General features: G+C 43.4%; 1 protein-coding gene across 2 annotated transcripts in view; it reads right to left on the reverse strand.

The window, feature by feature from the left end:
- F5 (coagulation factor V) overlaps positions 1 to 17,500 on the reverse strand; it is a 67,915-nt gene that overhangs the window by 14,828 nt on the left and 35,587 nt on the right. For both annotated transcript variants that reach the window (XR_004279979.1, XM_032317457.1), the window contains exons 8-16: positions 15,082 to 15,259; positions 13,197 to 13,296; positions 12,694 to 12,905; positions 11,447 to 11,597; positions 9,460 to 9,672; positions 5,828 to 8,342; positions 2,627 to 2,789; positions 1,635 to 1,871; positions 560 to 773 (exon numbers count right to left, since the gene is read on the reverse strand). Coding sequence is in view for 1 of the 2 variants with exons in the window: in XM_032317457.1 (XP_032173348.1) it covers positions 560 to 773; positions 1,635 to 1,871; positions 2,627 to 2,789; positions 5,828 to 8,342; positions 9,460 to 9,672; positions 11,447 to 11,597; positions 12,694 to 12,905; positions 13,197 to 13,296; positions 15,082 to 15,259 (3,983 nt within the window). In the remaining variant the exon portion in view is untranslated. The remainder of the gene's footprint in view (positions 1 to 559; positions 774 to 1,634; positions 1,872 to 2,626; positions 2,790 to 5,827; positions 8,343 to 9,459; positions 9,673 to 11,446; positions 11,598 to 12,693; positions 12,906 to 13,196; positions 13,297 to 15,081; positions 15,260 to 17,500) is intronic.

Genomic DNA, 17,500 nt, shown 5'->3' on the forward strand with positions numbered 1-17,500 from the left:
TTTGCCTGTGCTACAGGAACAGGAAGACGAACATGAGCCAGAGAAGTGAAGTCCAGGGGTCGGAGGAAAGAGAGTGAGGGGATACAGAGCACGTCACCCCGGGGCCTCCCGGGGCCTCCTAAATTCAGAGAGAGCTCCGCGCAAATCTGGGAATGCGGATGACCGAGGTCCCTGCTTGTTCTCTCATTCCTATGAGAGCTCCTCTGTTCCCTTTCCCAGCGTAAATGTCTTGGGCTCTCGGGCTTCATCTGCTCTCTGCTCCGTGAAACATATGTGAGTGTGTGTACATGTGTGCACGCGTGTGCACACTGGCTTTTGGTTGGTGGGTGGGTGGGTTGGGTATGTTCTCAAAGTAGCTCCCATGTTAGCTTTCAGACCTTCTCTAGCTCCTCCATGTGCCCGCCACCTGCCGGGGGACAGCAGCCCGCAGCTATTTAAGGACATGGTGCGGGTCAAGACTCCTGATTCCTCAGAAGCACGTCCTGTCTAATCTTATGAAGACCTAGAGTCACCCAGTGTGATTCAGTTCGGAGACTGGATCAAAGTCAGAGGAAAATACCATGAAACTCATGGGAGTTTTTGACTTCTGAAGATGCAAGTCTCCAAGGCCTGGGGGACTGGGTCTTTTTTTCATAGTACCAGCTCTTCTTTTCATCAAAGATCATAAAAAGTAAGATGAATTCTCTCATATCCATGGGCGTGTTGCTCTTATCAAGGACTCCTTTTTCACAGATCAGAAGGGGACCTATCAAGCCAGAATGGATGTCTTTTTCCTGGAAGACAGTAGGAGGAAAATGCACAGATTTTCTCTTTCTCAGGATTTCCTTTGCTCTTCTGACAATCACTGATTATGTAGAAAAGGAAACCTCAGGAGCTCTGAGTTTGAAGTTTATAAATGAAGAGCTCAGTAAGCCTGGGTATCTCTGATCATGGGATCCTGTGGCACTCATAGTCCCTTCCTCTGATTCGTCCTTGATCTCAGCATGGCAGTAATGATAATATCAATGACAGTATCAATGCCATTATAATTAGTATTTATTGAGCATCTACTATTATAGCAAATATTTTGCTGGTAGTATCTTATTTAATTCAGATAACACTCCTATAAATTAAAAATAAGCTCACTTATTAAATATACATTACCAAGTGCCTATTGTGTGCTATCCACTGTTTCCTCATTTTTTAACTTTAGAAACTGAGGTTGAGAGAGGTCAAGTAACTTTCCCAGGCCCCCCTAGTAAGTGACAGGATAGGAACTGAAATCGAAGTCTGCACTTTCTCTCTAGCAAGCCCACCCAAGATGAAGGCATCTTGGCTTTGCTGCTCTTTCATAAAGAAAGAGCAAAACAAAGCTATTACTTGCACAAGGAAATTGTAAAAACATGTCTTCCTCTGCAAAGTAGTCACTCTGCCTGGGCTCAACCATTTCCATAGCCCTCCCTCCTCTCCACGGAGCACATGCTTCTCTCTCACGGTCCTCTGAAGACAAGTTGCCACAGACTGTTGACCAGAACCCTTACAAATTCGTCATGGAAAGCAAGACATTTAAGGAGACATCATCTTGACCCTTCCATCTGGTGGACTCAGGTTATAAGGTGAGGCGAGTGACAAAAACTTTCAACGGATGTACCTACCGGGTTCACTGCTGAGTAGTAAGCCCAGGCCCGGCAGGCAGAGCCGGGACTCTCCGGTCCGGATCGGGTGGTGGCGTGCCATACGTACGTGTAACTGCTATTTGGCTGAACAGCATTATCTTCCTTGAACCACTCAGGAGAGTCATCTTCGTAAGTCTTTCCCTCTGATGACTTTTCGTAGGAAAGCCCGTGGGCATGAAGAGAATATGGTCTGGATGCTAAATTTTTGAAACGAACCTAGAAGAAAGAATGACCCACAAATGTACTAAGTCCAACAAAAATCCAAATTAAAAAAAGTCAGTATTATACATCCAAGCAGATTAAATTAGACCTACGTGTATATACAGTGAGATATGTTAACTGCCTACAAGTACAAAGTAACCATATATTACTTCATCTAATCTTTACAACATCCTGTGAGATAGGGCCCCTGCAGTTTACCCAAAGAACACCAAAATATGTTTGTTCTTAGGCTGTAAAGCAGAAGTGTTTGGCACGTGTGACATGACCACAGCAGGTACTGCAGATCTGAAGATGAATGAGCTCTGGGTCTCGCTCACAGTAAGTCTCCAACCTTGGTGAAGAGGCAGCAGCACGTGGAGACTGACATTAAAGACCTGGGACCAAAAGGCCATAACCAAAGTATGAATGGGGTTAGACAGAATGTCCGAAAGGAGCAATTTGGCTGAACGTGCAGCAGAAGGTTTCTTGGGGGAAAACAGAATTGGCCCTTATGGAAGAAACAGGAGCTCCGCAGAGGAAGAAATAAAATCACGAGATCATTTTTTTTCTTTCCCTTTTTTTTTTTTTAGATCATTTCTTTTAAGATTATCAAATCACTTGGCAAACAGTCTCTGAAAAGAAGTGTAATTATTTGTTAACTTTGGAAAATAAATTACCCATAGCCCTCCTGCCCCTTCCACTGTTACAAAGCCTTTGGTGCTTGTGGAAATTTCTGTGACGATCTTAGCAATGTTCACGAGATGACTTACTTGGATGACATCATCCACTTCAGCTCTAATAATAGGACCAAGAATGCCGAGATGCTCTTCATACTCCCCCAAAGGATCACGTTTGGTAAAAGTGCTATCAAGGTACTTCCGAAAGACGACTTTCTTGTATATGGTGTTCTCTGGATCATCATCAACATCTTCACTGAAATAATATTAAGAATAGTATTTGTTTAAAGGAACAAATGAAAGACCATTCAAAGAATTGGGGGAATTATCCCTGCTTCTGAGTATAGTATCTAGCATGGCTATTTAATTAGTACTCGAGGAACAAATGAATGAGAATATAAATGAGTAAAAACTTAAGCCAATAAATATCCTTCAGATCCCCGCTCACATATCATTTCTTAGGTAAATCTTCCTATAAAACTTTATAGGTCAAATCTGTCTACATGATTCCATAAGTTTCTATAGTATTGCTATAGCATATACAGTATATTCCTGGAGTACTCTTAAATTTCTCTAGTGTATATATAGTAAATTATCTTATTTATTTGTTTCTTTGTTTTTTTTTTAATATGTCATTTACTTGTGAGATTATCTATTAGAATCTGACTCTAATACTAGAGTGAAAACACCATGAAGTCAGGAATCATGCCTAATCTGCTCACTCTTTCATTTCTAGTATCTAACAAGTTATCCAGCACACAGTAGGGACTTGATAGATTTTTATGTAACACATCAGTGAATGAACAAATATAACCACATAGTCACCTAGCAGATTTCAGTATCAGAAGCAGCCAGGGCTTGGGGCTGTCAGGTGTCAACGGTCACCCCTGTGAAGGTCACTAGGTGGCTGGGAGTTTTATACTCTGAAAGTAGCCATTTTTCTCTCATTTCCTTTTTAAAAATCCTGTTATTCCTTGTGTAGTTCACTAGTTCAGTCTGTGGCCAGAGCACATCGTATTCTCTCACTGACTCCTCCATGCCCCAGGCCTGTGGAAACGTCATGCACTACGTCCGTCACGCACTGTGAGCCGCCAATAGAGGATCCTATTCTGTCTTCCTTCCCGCTTCTTACCCCACCGACCCCATCCTTCCAGACCTCAAGCGTAACAGAGTTTTACAGAGTACTTGGGAGCAAGCAAAGCAGCTCTGATTACCATACACTTGGCTTGCATGTCTGGAATGGTATATAGGATTTTGAAGAAACTGGTTCCATCCCTTTCCACTTTGGAAAGGCCCTAAATCTTACTCCTTCAGAGCCTCTCTTCGAAATCCCTAGATAAACTATTTATTCTCATATAGCAATGGGTGCTACATTTAAATAGAAAGTCATGGGAAAATAAGTTTTATTCTTATTGGGGGGGTAGGAAGAGCAGAGGGAGAAGGAGAGAGAGAATCTTAAGCAGGCTCCATGTCCAACATGGAGCCCAATGTGGGGCTCAATCTCACAACCCTGAGATCATGACCTGAGCTGAAATCAAGAGTTGGAAGCTTCATCAACTGAGCCACCCAGGTGCGCCAAAAATGTGTTTTAAACTAACTGAGTTCTAATATGGAAATGCCAGCACCAGATTAATGAAATAATTTCTGTAAGCCATACCATGCACTGTGCTTGCTTACTCTGATTATCCTTTGGCTTTTGGCTTTTACTGTACCCATTAGCTTTTGGAAAAGCTATATTGTACTATATGTAGACTGTTCAAGCATGGTCACCATGCTGTGTCCCTGGGAATCTGCAGCTAAGCTTTGCCCCTTGTCCCTCCCTCTCTTCTTTCTCTCTATTGTCCTCCCAGAATACAGCGTCGCCCTCATGATGGTGTTTATCCTTAAGTGGAACTGAACTGAAAACTCTTAGAAATGTCTATGGATCCCTTAGAAACTCTCTGTTGTAGTTAGGCCACTTGAAAAACTGCATAAACTCCTCCAACTCCGTGGTTGAAGAGTAACTAGAATCCCGAAAGGTTAAATACGAAGAGTATGTTGGGGGCCATTCAGTGTAACATCTTCATTTAAAAAATGAAAGTAATAGAGTCCAGGAAAGGAGCTCATATATTCTAGGAAACCAGGAATGGCTTCAAACTTCTGAAGTTTTAACTTTCATTTCAAGTTCAAATTTTCAATTTCAAGTTTTAGTTTTGCTCTTTGGATAAACACCAAAATTCTTCCCATGGCCTACAAAACCTAGCGGCATCTGGCCTTTGCAGAGCTAGCCAAATGCTTTCTTACCACTCACCTTCTTCCTGAGCTCCAACTACAGGTTTCAGGGCTTCCTGCTTCCACAGGTCCTCATCATGCCCTCCTTTCTGTCTAGAATGTTCTCCTCTTTCTACTTCCTGCCTAGTTTACTTCTACTCATCTTCCAATCTCAGCTCAAATACCACTTCCTCGGGGTCAGATTCCTCAAGTCTCATATCAGCAGGTATCTTCCTTTCCTTCTTGGTCTTTAGCTGGTTATATTTTACACTTACTTATGGGAGCATTTAATTCATATCCACCTGCCCAACTAGACACAAGTTCTATGAGGGCAGGAGTCGTGTATGTTTATATTATTCTCTTTTAGAGTCTCAGCACTTAGCACAATGCTTAGGAGAGAATAAGCACTCATTAAAGAGTTATTGGAGGAGTGGTTCTATGAGCCAAATTAAAGCCCAAGTTTAAATTAAGGTACATCATCACTGAATGACTGCCTCAGTTGAAGATATAAACTTAATTTTTGTTTCTACTGGCTTGTATCCTTGGCCTCTGCTACTGGAATCTCATGTAATTTGAATCAAATGTCACCAAGATGCTGTATACTTTATATTGATCAGTAAACAATTTTAACGTATTTTTTGGTAACCAAATGCAAAAGGAGATTTCTACATCACAAATTTGGATGTGAAGCCAACTTCAATGAAATCATGTTGATTAGCAGATAGCTATGGATAGGTTGGATTCTGCACTCAGGCAAGGAAACATGGTAGGAACACGTGTGGTGAGAGCGGAAGAGAGAGGAGGGGCTTCCTTAACTATCGATTATCATAGATTCTTATAGTGATTGTTCTTGCATTGTCCAAGTGTCACCAAATGTAGAGAGCTAACCTTGGAATTGACAAAGGAAATTGCATAGGACAAGTTGTAATAGGGGACCAAAATTATACTTAGTATAATTTGCCCAGAATTTTTTCCTTGGACTGTAGCAATCTTTTTAGCAGTAGTGGAAACATGAGAATATCAAAGGAGAAAATTTGGCCAAACCTTTGAGCAAATTTTGAATAATCCCAGGATATTTCTTCAGCAGCAATGTAATAATATTTTCTGTTTCCACTGTTGCTGCGGAGGTACCACGCTGCAATGCTGTCAGGATTTCTGGAGGAGTTAATGTCTGTCCTAGTATCAGTTTGGTAAGGGTCATCATAGGCCACAAAATCAATTTCAGCAGTGTATTCTTCACTGCTCTCTTCCTTCTGCCTTGGAATAATCTCAATATAATCTCCATCATTTGCACTGAGGCCTATTACGACTGGTGGGTTAAGTTCTCTTGGCATAAGAGTGTTATTTAGGGTAGGAGATGGCACCTGACCAATGTCTGGATGAGAGGAAATCTGACCAAATTCTGGAAGAAGCAATGACTGAGTAGATTCAGAGGTGTAGGATGTCTGATCAAGGTCTGGAGGAAGTGATGTATCTAGATCAGGAGGAAGTGCTGTTTGACTAATGTTTGGAGAGAGAGTTGCCTGGTTGAGGTCTGGGTAAAGGAGCATCTGATCGAGGTCTGGAAAAAGGGTTGTCTGGCTGATGTCTGATGAGAGAGTCTCCTGGTCAAGGTCTGGAGAAAAGGGTGTCTGACTGAGGTCTGGGGAAAGTGTTGTGTGGCTGAGGTCTGAAGAAAAGCTGGTCTGGTCAAGGTCTGGGTAAAGTGTTGTCTGGCTGAGGTCTGGAGAAAATGTTGCCTGGTCAAGGTCTGGAGAAAATGTTGTCTGGATGAGCTCTGGAGAAAAGGTTGTATGATCGAAGTCTGGGGAAAGGGTTGTCTTGCTGAGGTCTGGGGACAGGTTTGTCTGGCTGAGGTCTGGAGAAAAGGTTGTCTGGATGAGGTCTGGAGAAAAGGCTGTATGGTCAAAGTCTGCGGAAAGGGTTGTCTTGCTGAGGTCTGGGGACAGGGTTGTCTGGCTGAGGTCTGGAGAAAAGGTTGTATGGTCAAGATCCGGGGAAATGGTTAGTTGACTGAGATCTGCAGAGAGAGTTGCCTGCCAGGCTTCAGGTTCCAAAGAAGGGAACACTTGATCAATGTCAGTAGGGAACGGCTTTTTTCTTAGGTCATAGTCGAGCATCTGGCCAGACTCTGGAGGAGATGTATGGCTAGAGTCTGTAGTGGAGTGTATTTGATCGGACTCTCCAATAGGAAATGCCTGATAGTATTCTTCTGGGGGTATTGCCTGATAAAGATCTAAAGGGGAGCTCATCTGACTGGTGTCATTTGGGGCATTGTGATTATGGTCAGGAAGTGAGGCTAACAGGCTCAGATTCACAGAGGGGAATGTCTGATTGAGGTCTGTGGGAAAAGATGTTTCATCAGATTTATGGGGTAACAATGAATGATCAAGTCTCCTGTCCGAAAATGTGGTATTGGCCTTTTCTCTTAGAGGGTGGAAGCCCCTTGGAGATAGAGGAATATGGTGTGCAAACTTCACTTCTTTTTTCTTTTTTCGTGTTTTAATGAAAAAAGGGATTTTCTTCAATCCACTGTTTCCTCTGTCCTGTTTTACTTGGAGAGATTTATTTCTAATTCCAGAAAATCTGGGGTGGCCACTCTGCTTTCTGTGCTTTTTTATGAGAGGGATGTTTTCTCCCCAAGTCCTTGAGGCATTCCGGGGGCTGTCCAGCAGCTTATCAACAGCCATGTCTTCATCAGCATCTGGAACGATTTCATAACTACCTTTCTCAGACACCACATGCCACTTCCCATTCACAACCTTGGATGGATTCTTTTGTTTTAAGAGTAACGGATCACTGGGAAGGTCTTCCCAGGATCCCATTCTGGAAGGAGAAGAATTGCCTTGGCTTAAGTATCTCCCAGTTTTTTGTGCTGAAAATTCCACTTGGGAGAACCTATGTTTCGCTGTGTGCTCGCTTCCTTTCTTGGATCCCTTATGCTTAGCATGTTCTTGACCCCTGAATCCTTCTGCATCAAATGGAAGTAGGCTTATCTCTGTGATGTCTGGCTGTAGAGGATCCTCTACAGAGTCTTCAGAATAAGGGCTGGAATGTTCTGCTGTCGAACGGTTGAGAGCTGAGTTCTTGTCTAAGCCAATGTGTCCCAGAGAGCGGCCAGCCATGGTGGCTGCTGGGTGAGGAAGAGTTTTCTGAGGTTTTGCAAAGTTATAGACAGTAAACCTGCTAATGTTACTTAGGGAAGAAGAATTTGAACTAAGAGCTGTATCAGGAGGAATGAATTCAGAATTGTTCTCCAGAGCTAGGGCAGTAAGATTAAACTCCTCTTCCTCCTGATTAAGTGATGAATTTCTGAATGACCTAATTCCCAGCCATGAAGCCAAGCTGTTCTGGTAATCATCGTCATCATCAACCTCTTCACCCATGTTTTCTGAAGAATCACGCATTTTCCGTGTAGTCATGGCTGTAGATGCGGGAGGTCCGTAGATAATCTCATACGAGTCTTCGTAATCATCCCGGATACATTTAACATCCCTGAATCTCAACCTTAGGTTTTTGTTTCTTGGATTGGAATTTATTGTCGTTAACATCCAAGTTCCTATAGAAGAGAGACAGAGAAAACAGCTCTAATCCCAGAAAAAGATACAAAAACCCTAGGACCCATTGTGGCAGACAATTTTCAACAAACTTCAGGTGGGGGTTAACAAGTGTGGTCTGTGGGTCACCACTGATCTGAGAACTGCTGATCATCTGTAGTCACATAAGGAGAGAAGTTAGGTGTAAGGTGCTTAGGAAACTGTTCAGCAAACTGACATTGCTATGCACCCAATGTGGTATGTGATCAGTGCCCTTATCTCATATAACAATACAGACTGAAAGTACTGGTCAGTGAGGGAGAAAACTCTTAGCACAGATAGTTTAAGAGTCACTGTTTTAGAATATATTTAAAAAGGAAAAAGTTAAAAAATAAAGTAGGCTTTAGCTATCATAAACATCTTGTTGGTTGCACATCTCGTTTGAAAATTGGACTGACGGGGCGGATGATGTAAGATGTATTTCTAAGCAATGAATGACGCAGGTGGTTCGAAGGCAATTTTGAATCTCTTTGAAATGGCATTATTTCCTGACATACAGATGTCCCGGGGAGTCTCCAACAGTTACACTTGTTGAGTGTCTGCTGAGCGCTAGGCATTTGGTACATATGACAATTCACGGTCAAAGCAACCCTGTAAAGTGTGATTGTGTTTTGGAGATGAATATGGGAAGCTCAGTGAGGTCAAGGAACTTGTCCAAGGTTACACAGACACTGAGTCCCCGAGCACATCCGAGGAGCTCCAAACCCCACCCTCCGAGGTACTGTATCTGATTACTAACTAACCCACAGTGGTGTGGCTAGCCCTAGAAATGGAAAAGGCCATTTTGATCAAAGAACACTCTTTTGTGGCTGAACGTTCATGCCTCCTCCTCAAAGTCACGCCTTATCTTTTTGCTGTTGCGTCTTCCCTTCTCACTTAGCGCAGAGAAGGATGAATGGAGCCCACATGAAAGGACTGGGTCCATTTAAGTAATTAATTCCCCAAAGAGAAATCATGAGAAGTACTGAAAGGAAAGTCTGTATGGGACCGGAAAGATAAACTGAGGAACTATGGTAGCTTGGGAAGCTGTAGCAGACCTTAATAGATCAGAGGTTCCTCTCGGAGTGTCCAGGCTCTTACCAACATTATCCATGGTGACCGTCACAGATTCCCCACGCATGGGGAAAAGGGTCAAGGTGTCCTCGTGTCTCTTTCCATAGATGAATGAGTGCCCGGTGAAGTGAATGGTCAAAATGTCATCCTGGGTTCCCACACTGCAAAAGTGCCACTGGACGGTGTCATCATAGCAGAATCCGAGTGTGGGTATACTCTCAGGGACATAGCCATTGATCGCTGAAGGAGGAAAATCCATTAACATGAAGCCTCCGCCAACAAAAGGACATGTGTTGAATGATACCCTCGATTAATGTCCCAATATTAACTTGGTTGTAGCAAAGCAGTGATTACGATAAGCATCACCAGCCTGTCTAACATGTGACTACATCAAACTCAGACTTCCCAAATGAGAACTTATTTTCCCTACGTTAGCCAAGGGAGAAGTATCAGGAGAAAGACAAAGCCTTTCATTCCCGTTGACTTACTCATTCATTGGTCAAGTGTGTATCAAATTCTGTTTTCCACATTCTGCTTTTAAAGATGGTCTAAACCTCAACTTACAATATTATCTAGAATGAGTCTACCTGGAAGGAAAGCATAATATAAGCAATTCACCTTGACACATTGATTAGTGAGTAAGAGATAGTGTCCCTCACAGGCAGGCAGATTTAGCACATTTTGCAGCTTTAATTACATCCTCTTAACATTGAGATAATCTATAGTTTTCAATCAAGTATTAAGTTCACACATTTTTATTATTTTTCAAAGGCAGTATCTTTATTTATTTAGGTTCTAAGCATGGTGCTAAATCACAGGGCCCACCTCTGCCTGTGCCACCACTCTAGCCCGGATACTAAAGTGATGCCTGGCACCAGGGAGCACTTAATGACATAATATGTTTTTAGTTTGTATTTCATTTGGGAGGCTCTTCTAAATGGTCTATAGCTGTCCTGTCTGATACAGTGGGCGCTGACTACAAGTGGCTATTGAGCAGTTGAAATGTGGATAATCTGGATTGAGATGTGCTGTAAGTATAAAATACACACCAGATTTCAGAGACCTAGTGCGAAATAAAGAAAGCCAATCTCATCCATTTTTATAGCGATTATATGTTGAAATGCTAATATTTGGGATATAGCTCACTTTAAGTTTTCATATGGTTACTAGAAATTTTAAAATTATATTTGTGGCTCATGCAGAATTTCTAATGGGTAACATTAGCCTAAAACTATGACAGATTCACTGCCCAAAATGAAATTATGCAAAGAAAGTGGAGTAACTCCCTGTTTGGAATTATTTTCAGGACACCTGTCTGTTCTGAGAATTCCATCATTCATATCAGAGAAAGTGATCATAATGGCTCTTGACTCTGAGGAACAGTGGTGGGAACCTTGACCCCCGTGGCAAAGTTTGCTTTTAGCAGGCTCAGTGCCATTTCTCTCAGACTTCTCACAGCAGTGGCTTTAGGCGCCGGCTCTGAAAACCACAGCAAATGCTGGAACTTTGGCTCAGGGAATTCCTTCTGCTCTGAACTTCCTACCTCTCACTTCAAACCTCTTCATGAATTGGCTTTTTAAGACTCTGGCTCCCCATCTGCATTTTGCCTCCATTTGATGTGACCACCTGGTTTCGGATTACTTACTTTGTCTTTTGCTCCGGCCACGGAGCCCGTTCAGCTTGTATGCAGTCTAAAACCCCACATACCACTGACAAAGGCCTGGAGCCCCTTCCTCAACACCCCGCCCTCACCCTGTTCCTCCAGAGCGGAGGAGCCCAGAGCATGTGTGTAAACGCACACGCACATTTGGAGCTTGAGGCCAAGAAGACTTCCTAAGAAGAAACAGCTTTTAGCCTCTGGTCATAGGACGGCTGCTCTAGTATTCCCCAGTAACTTCGTCCCCAAATGTCTGGGTGGCGAGTGAATTCTAACCCATGCCTCTGCCTTCATGCACAGTCATCCTTCAAGCATGGGAGGGAAAAACTGATGGACAAAAGTAGTGACGGGACTTACTGCTCATGATGTTTGATTCGTAAAACTTGGGGTCGTCCCGTTTCACCTTGTCGGGATTTTCACAGAACTTGTTGATGTTGTCCTCAATGTACCAGCTCTTGTTCTCATCAAACACCGCAAACACGGCCTGCTGCTCGATGTCTGCTGCCCTCTGGAGGGGAAACGTGCCCTGTTCCGTGATCAATGTCCCAGCAGAGGACCCACAGCACTGGGTTCTCGGAAACCAAAGAGGCACAGTCTTGGGGCCACCGCAGCCCCCAAGTCTGGCATTTATGACAGCCCATTTTGTACAGCCTTTGTTAGAGCCAAAGGTAATATGCAAAGACAAACAGAGCAGATCAGAAAATTCAGAGACTAAAACATCCTAATAGAAAAAGTCTATCTCCTCATGGCAGTTATAATTCTGTTTTATCTCTGTGAGTGGACACCTGTCCACCCGGATGACTGACTAGACATGCTCCACATAGTTGCAAGGAGAAAACAGAAGGTTGCAATAGGAACGCTTTCTACCTCTCCCTACCTGTTTCCTTTCCTCGCTCAATAAATTAAGGTCTTCCAAAGGTCCATTTCTGATTTTTCCAGACATTTATTTATTGTGTATGCCTTAGGATGAACTTCTTTGATTATAGCTTAGCCTGATCAGAATTTTAAGTTAATAGCATGAGACTATTATTTTCCAATGAAGATCCGTGTCTTTGTTCACTTTTGTGTCTATAATTTAGTCTCACTAGAGAGGGACCATTGTCTGGGTCCAGCTTCACCAGATTTTATGTCTCCAAAGTATTCTCCGTTTATTTCTCCCTGGTCCAGGTCTCTAAAGAGAACAAGGATTGGCAGAGCGCTTTACACTTTTACCAGGTGGCATCTCGCTGAGCCCCAAAACAGCCCTGTAAAAAAAAATTTTAGGAGGGTACTACCCATTTAATAAAAGGAAGAAATTAAGAGAGCTAAGTGGCTTGCTGATGACATACAGAAGACCTGGAATTTCAAACTACAACAAAATATGGTGTCACGTTGCAGAACTGCCCTCTAGAGTGAGAATCTAGATGAAAATAGACAAGCAAAAACAAAAACGAACAAACAAACAACAAACAAAGGAATACACGTTGTCCCATTCGCGTTAGAGAGGGCCGCATAGTGTTCTGTTCTCTAGAAGGCGAAACCCCGTCACTGAGCCCGGAGACCGGATCTGCTCCAGCCCGAACAAGCCCTGGGGTTTCTGCAGGGTCGGTCCGCGGACAGGATACCTGAATGCCTCGTTTGTCCAGGGAGCGGCTCTTGCAAATGAGCAGGAGGCCGATGAGGCCGGACGCGATGTCCCTGGTGACGTCCACGTGGCTGTAATAGGGCCTCGTCAGGCACTGCGCGTCGTGCTCTGTGGGCTCGTCGGACTCCAGGATGTTCCACTTGTACGTGTGCGTCTCCCCGGGTCGGACGGCCCTGACCATGGTCGTGTTGCCTGGAAGGAGACAGGCGGACCGTCCCGTTTCGGAGGACCTCGCGGGGCCGCGAGCCGGAGCTCTGGCCAGAACCGACCCGCCCTCGGGAGCCCGGAGCCCGGCCGGACGCCCCGGAGAGGCCGCGATCGCGCCGCGGGTGGCGGCCCCGGGGACCAGCAGGTGAACAGGGCGGGGGGCACCGCGCGGGAGCGACCGCCACCGGACCGCTCGGGCTGTGTCGCCGAGCCCGGGCAGGGCCGGGAGAGCGGGCGGGCAGAGGCGCGGCTGCCCTCGGCCGACCCCGTCCGCACCTGAAGCCAGGGACGCGTTGGCCTCGTCTTCGTGCGGAGAGAAGGTCACTCCGTGCGGATAAATGCTGTAGACGCGGCTGGCCATGTTCTTGAACACGATCTGGAAGGCAACCCAGACCCATGACTCCGGGCCTCGGTCCGGCCGCGAGAACCGACTCGGCGGGGCCGGGGCCTGTGCGCTTGCCTGGGCCGCAACCTCTGCTGCCGCCGCGCGAACTTCCAGACTGCTCCACCCCGTGGAGAGGGGCAGCCGGAGAGAGACGTCTGCCCTTCCAAGTGGCGTTCTTCCCACAACATAGCGCCCTTCCCAGTCCGACCCCGGGTCCCTGCCCCTCCTCTGGGTTCGACCGCGTGCGCCTTCAGCTCTGCTCCTTCTCTTTAGACCGCGATGCCCTCCACCTGGCAGATCCCCTGGGACACTGTCCTCGGTGTCCCTTTCTGAGGGGCACACAGATGGCCGGCGAGGCAGAGTCACACCGCTAGAAAGCACGGAAAAAGGATGGGCGAGCTCAGAAATGTGGGAAGGGGAGAAGCACAGAGAAGGGCTGCGCTCTCGTCTGTAGGGAGTGTAACAGCAAAAATGCCCTGTGTGCGGACAAAGGGGTGAAGGGAGGAGCAGTATCTACTCAGGGGCCCCAGCCATGCTCCTTAATCTTCAAGCGAGAACCTTCTCTCGCCTTCCATTGGTTGACTGCCTGAGCATTTGGATCCTCCTTACTCTGTAGACGACCTGCATTCTAGAACCTTGCCCGACCTGCATTCTAGAACCTTGCCAGCGTTGGCAGTCTTCACGCGTCTGCTGCCCAGCTCCTACCAAAAGCACGATGATGGGACACATTTTTAAAGAGAGCTGTCTGAAGAACACTCGGTGCTCTTGAGTCATGTCTAAATTTATCCCCATCAGAGACCAGCCAAGGGAGGACTACATACCAAGAGCACAATGGTGACTTGTTTATACTCAATTGGATTTACTGTTCTGTTCTCAGCTATAATGACAAACATTTATTTTACAAAGCTATGTGACTGATTCACTCATTCATTTACTTAAGATTTATTTATGCATTTCAGAGAGAGAGAGAGAGTGGACATGTGGTGCAGGAGAGGCAGAGGGGGAGAGAGGATCTCGAGCAGACCCCCCGGCGGAGCATGTAGCTAGAGGCAGGGCTCCATCTCAGGACTCTGAGATCAGGACCTGAGACAAAGTCTAGAGTCAGATGCTCAACCGACTGAGCCACCCAGGGGTCCCAGCAACTTATTTATTAAACCAGTTTTAGGGATGCTATCACAGACTCTACCCGCTGTATTATACAGCATCCTCTTTTTAAGGATCCATGGGGGAAACTGGTCTCAGTATCAAGGGGAATTATGTTTTGTTTATGACTTCTGTGAATCTTGCCCTGACATATTTTACGTGGATGCTAGAAAACTTTGGACGAAACTTGTAGGAAACCTTATAGAAGCATACGGTGTGCTGTGAATTGTATAAGTCTGACAAATCACAGACCTGTGCCCCTGAAACAAATAATACAGTCTATGTTAATAAAAGAATTAAAAAAAAAGATTAAGTGAGAAATATTAAAAAAAAAAAAGGCAGCACATGGCATGTGTATACTTACCCATGGCTATATTTTCTTTGTCCCCATATCACACTTCACCTCAATTACATTGGCTCTTTGTTTAATTCCTTTATAATTTGGTAAATTGTCGCAGATTCTTTGTATTATGAGGTAGGCTATAAATCAGGGCAAATACTACATAGAAACTAAAGTTGCATTTGAATTAAAAACTACATGGACATATTTTTCTTTTTACTACAAAGAACCAGTGCTTATAAACTGTCTTTTCCATTTAATTTCTCCCACGGTTCTATTTTTCTGTTACTTACTTTGAGTGTGTCTCTGACCTGGGCTCTGATAATCGGGCCCAAGATCCCGTCTTCTTTGATATTATCACTCTCCATACGTTTAGTGAAAGATTCATCTTGATACTGTTTGTAGACAACCTTCTTATAATGTTTTCCAATTTGGTTTGAGAAATTATCCAAATGCAGAGATCTGTATTTTCTTAAAGTGAAATGAATTTTTAGAAAAATTAAACCATCTGCTCAAGTAAAGACCCCTTACGATTTTGAAACTCCTTGTGTTTAGAAGTTCTGCTCTTGGATTAGCTAAAAATGCTAGTTTTCTAGAAATAAATTCATAATGTGGTTTGCAAAGTCCCAATATCTGCTCTTTAGCTGGAAAACCAGAAACCTTTGTCTCCTGCAACACTGACAAAGTTGCAGGCCTGGTTAAAAACAGCTACTTAGAACTTCCTGTCACTCTGGTCACTATAAAGACCTTAGACGTCTCTGGGAAAATGTCTATCCAAAAGAAAGGAGAGGATGTACTGTGAATTTTTCTCAAGTCTTTGTTATGACTTAATTTATGGTAACTTTATTGACTTCCCAGATATTTCTTGATCTCTAAAAGTTATGCCCCACACTTGGAAGCTTTGACTATCTTCATTAGTTAGAGTTCTGTGCTGTTGGGCTTACCCTCCTATCAGCCATCCAATCCAAGTGCCAACTAAAAAGCAACCATCTCCACTCATCTTCTGTAGCAACTCGATACAAGACTTGGGTCTGCAACAAGAACCACTTTTCCTTTTGGTCCTCTTTATTGCCTTAATTTGCGAAAACAGAAGTTCTGTGATAGAATTTACTCATTTTCTGCATATATTTTGCACAATAAAAGGCATACACTATTGCCAGAGCCCTGGAATCTTATTCAGTTCCATCAAATAGTATTATATAATCTGGAGGAAGTTCCCTTTTTGCTCTTTTTCTCAGTCAAATACATTCAAATGATTTTGATTACAGAAGAAAGCTCTCACTCACCTATTTTTCCCATCAACCCCACCTCCCTGACCTTCCCTGTATTTTCTAGATATTCACTTGCATTAATTTCATATGTATCATTCCAGAGCATTTTTATGCATAAATATGGAAATGTTACTTGCAAATATAAATATTCTTATACCCTCATCCCTTTAAGAAAAGGAACCTTGACTTTTTTTTTTGCATTTCCCCAGCCTCATTGAGGTGATTTTGACAGCTGTATATATTTGAGAAGTATAACATGATGATTTATGTATGTGTATATGTGATTAACACAGTTATGCTAATTAACACTTTCATCACCTCATGCAGCATTTGTCATTTTGTGTCTGGAACGTGTCTTAGCACGATCTTCTACAGGTTCATCCACATTGTCTTGAATGGCAGGCTTTCTTCCTTTTTAAGACTGAGTAATATTCCTGCGTGTGTGTAATATTTTCTTTATCCATCCATCCATCAACAGATGCTCAGGTTGTTTCCATATCTTAGCCATTGTGAATAATGCTGCCGTGGACATGGAATGCAGATACCTCTTTAAGATATTGACTTCATTTCCCTTGGATAGAATTCAGAAGTGGAATTGCTGGATCATACAGTACTTCTATTTTTAATTTTTGGAGGAGCCTTCTCACTATTTTCCATAATGATCGTACCAATTTATATTCTTACCAACACTGTACAGAGTTCCATTTTCTTCACACCCTCACCAACCCTGGTTACCACTTTTTTGTAGTAGCCTTCCTCACAGGTGTGAGGTGATAATCTCATTGTGGATATGATTTGTATTTCCCTAACAACTAGTGATGTTGAACACCTTTTCACATATCTATTTTCCAATTGTATGTCTTCTTTGGAAAAATGTCAATTTAGATTCTTTGCTGATTTAAAAAAATTTATTATTTTTTTAAGGTTTTATTTTTAACTAATCTCTGCACCCAACGTGAGGCTTGAACTCACAACTCCAAGATCAAGAATCCCATTTGTAGTCATTATCTTTGTATAAGCTTTCTACCCCTTCATTAATTCTTCTTTTGGGCTCTCATAATGCATATATTGGCGGTAAATATAAGTCATGTGAGCTTGCTTTATTCTTTTCCATTCTCCACCTCGTTTTTTGTCGTTATAACTGAATAATTTTAAATTACCTATTTTTGAGTTTGCTGAATCTTTCTTCTGCATGATCAAGTCTGCTACTGAAGTTCTCTACTGAATTTTTAAAATTCTGTCATTATATCCTTCAGTTCCAGGTTCTCTGGTTATTTTTTATGGTTTTTATTTATTTGTTACACTTATTTTATTCATGCATTGTTTTCCTGATTTCATTTCTTTCTTTCTTTTTTTTTTAAGATTTTATTTATTTATTTGACAGACAGAGAACACAAGTAGGCAGAGAGGCAGGCACAGAGAGAGGAGGAAGCAGGCTCCC

This window comes from Mustela erminea, chromosome 17, assembly GCF_009829155.1.
Source record: "Mustela erminea isolate mMusErm1 chromosome 17, mMusErm1.Pri, whole genome shotgun sequence".
NCBI classification, from domain to species: domain Eukaryota; kingdom Metazoa; phylum Chordata; class Mammalia; order Carnivora; family Mustelidae; genus Mustela; species Mustela erminea.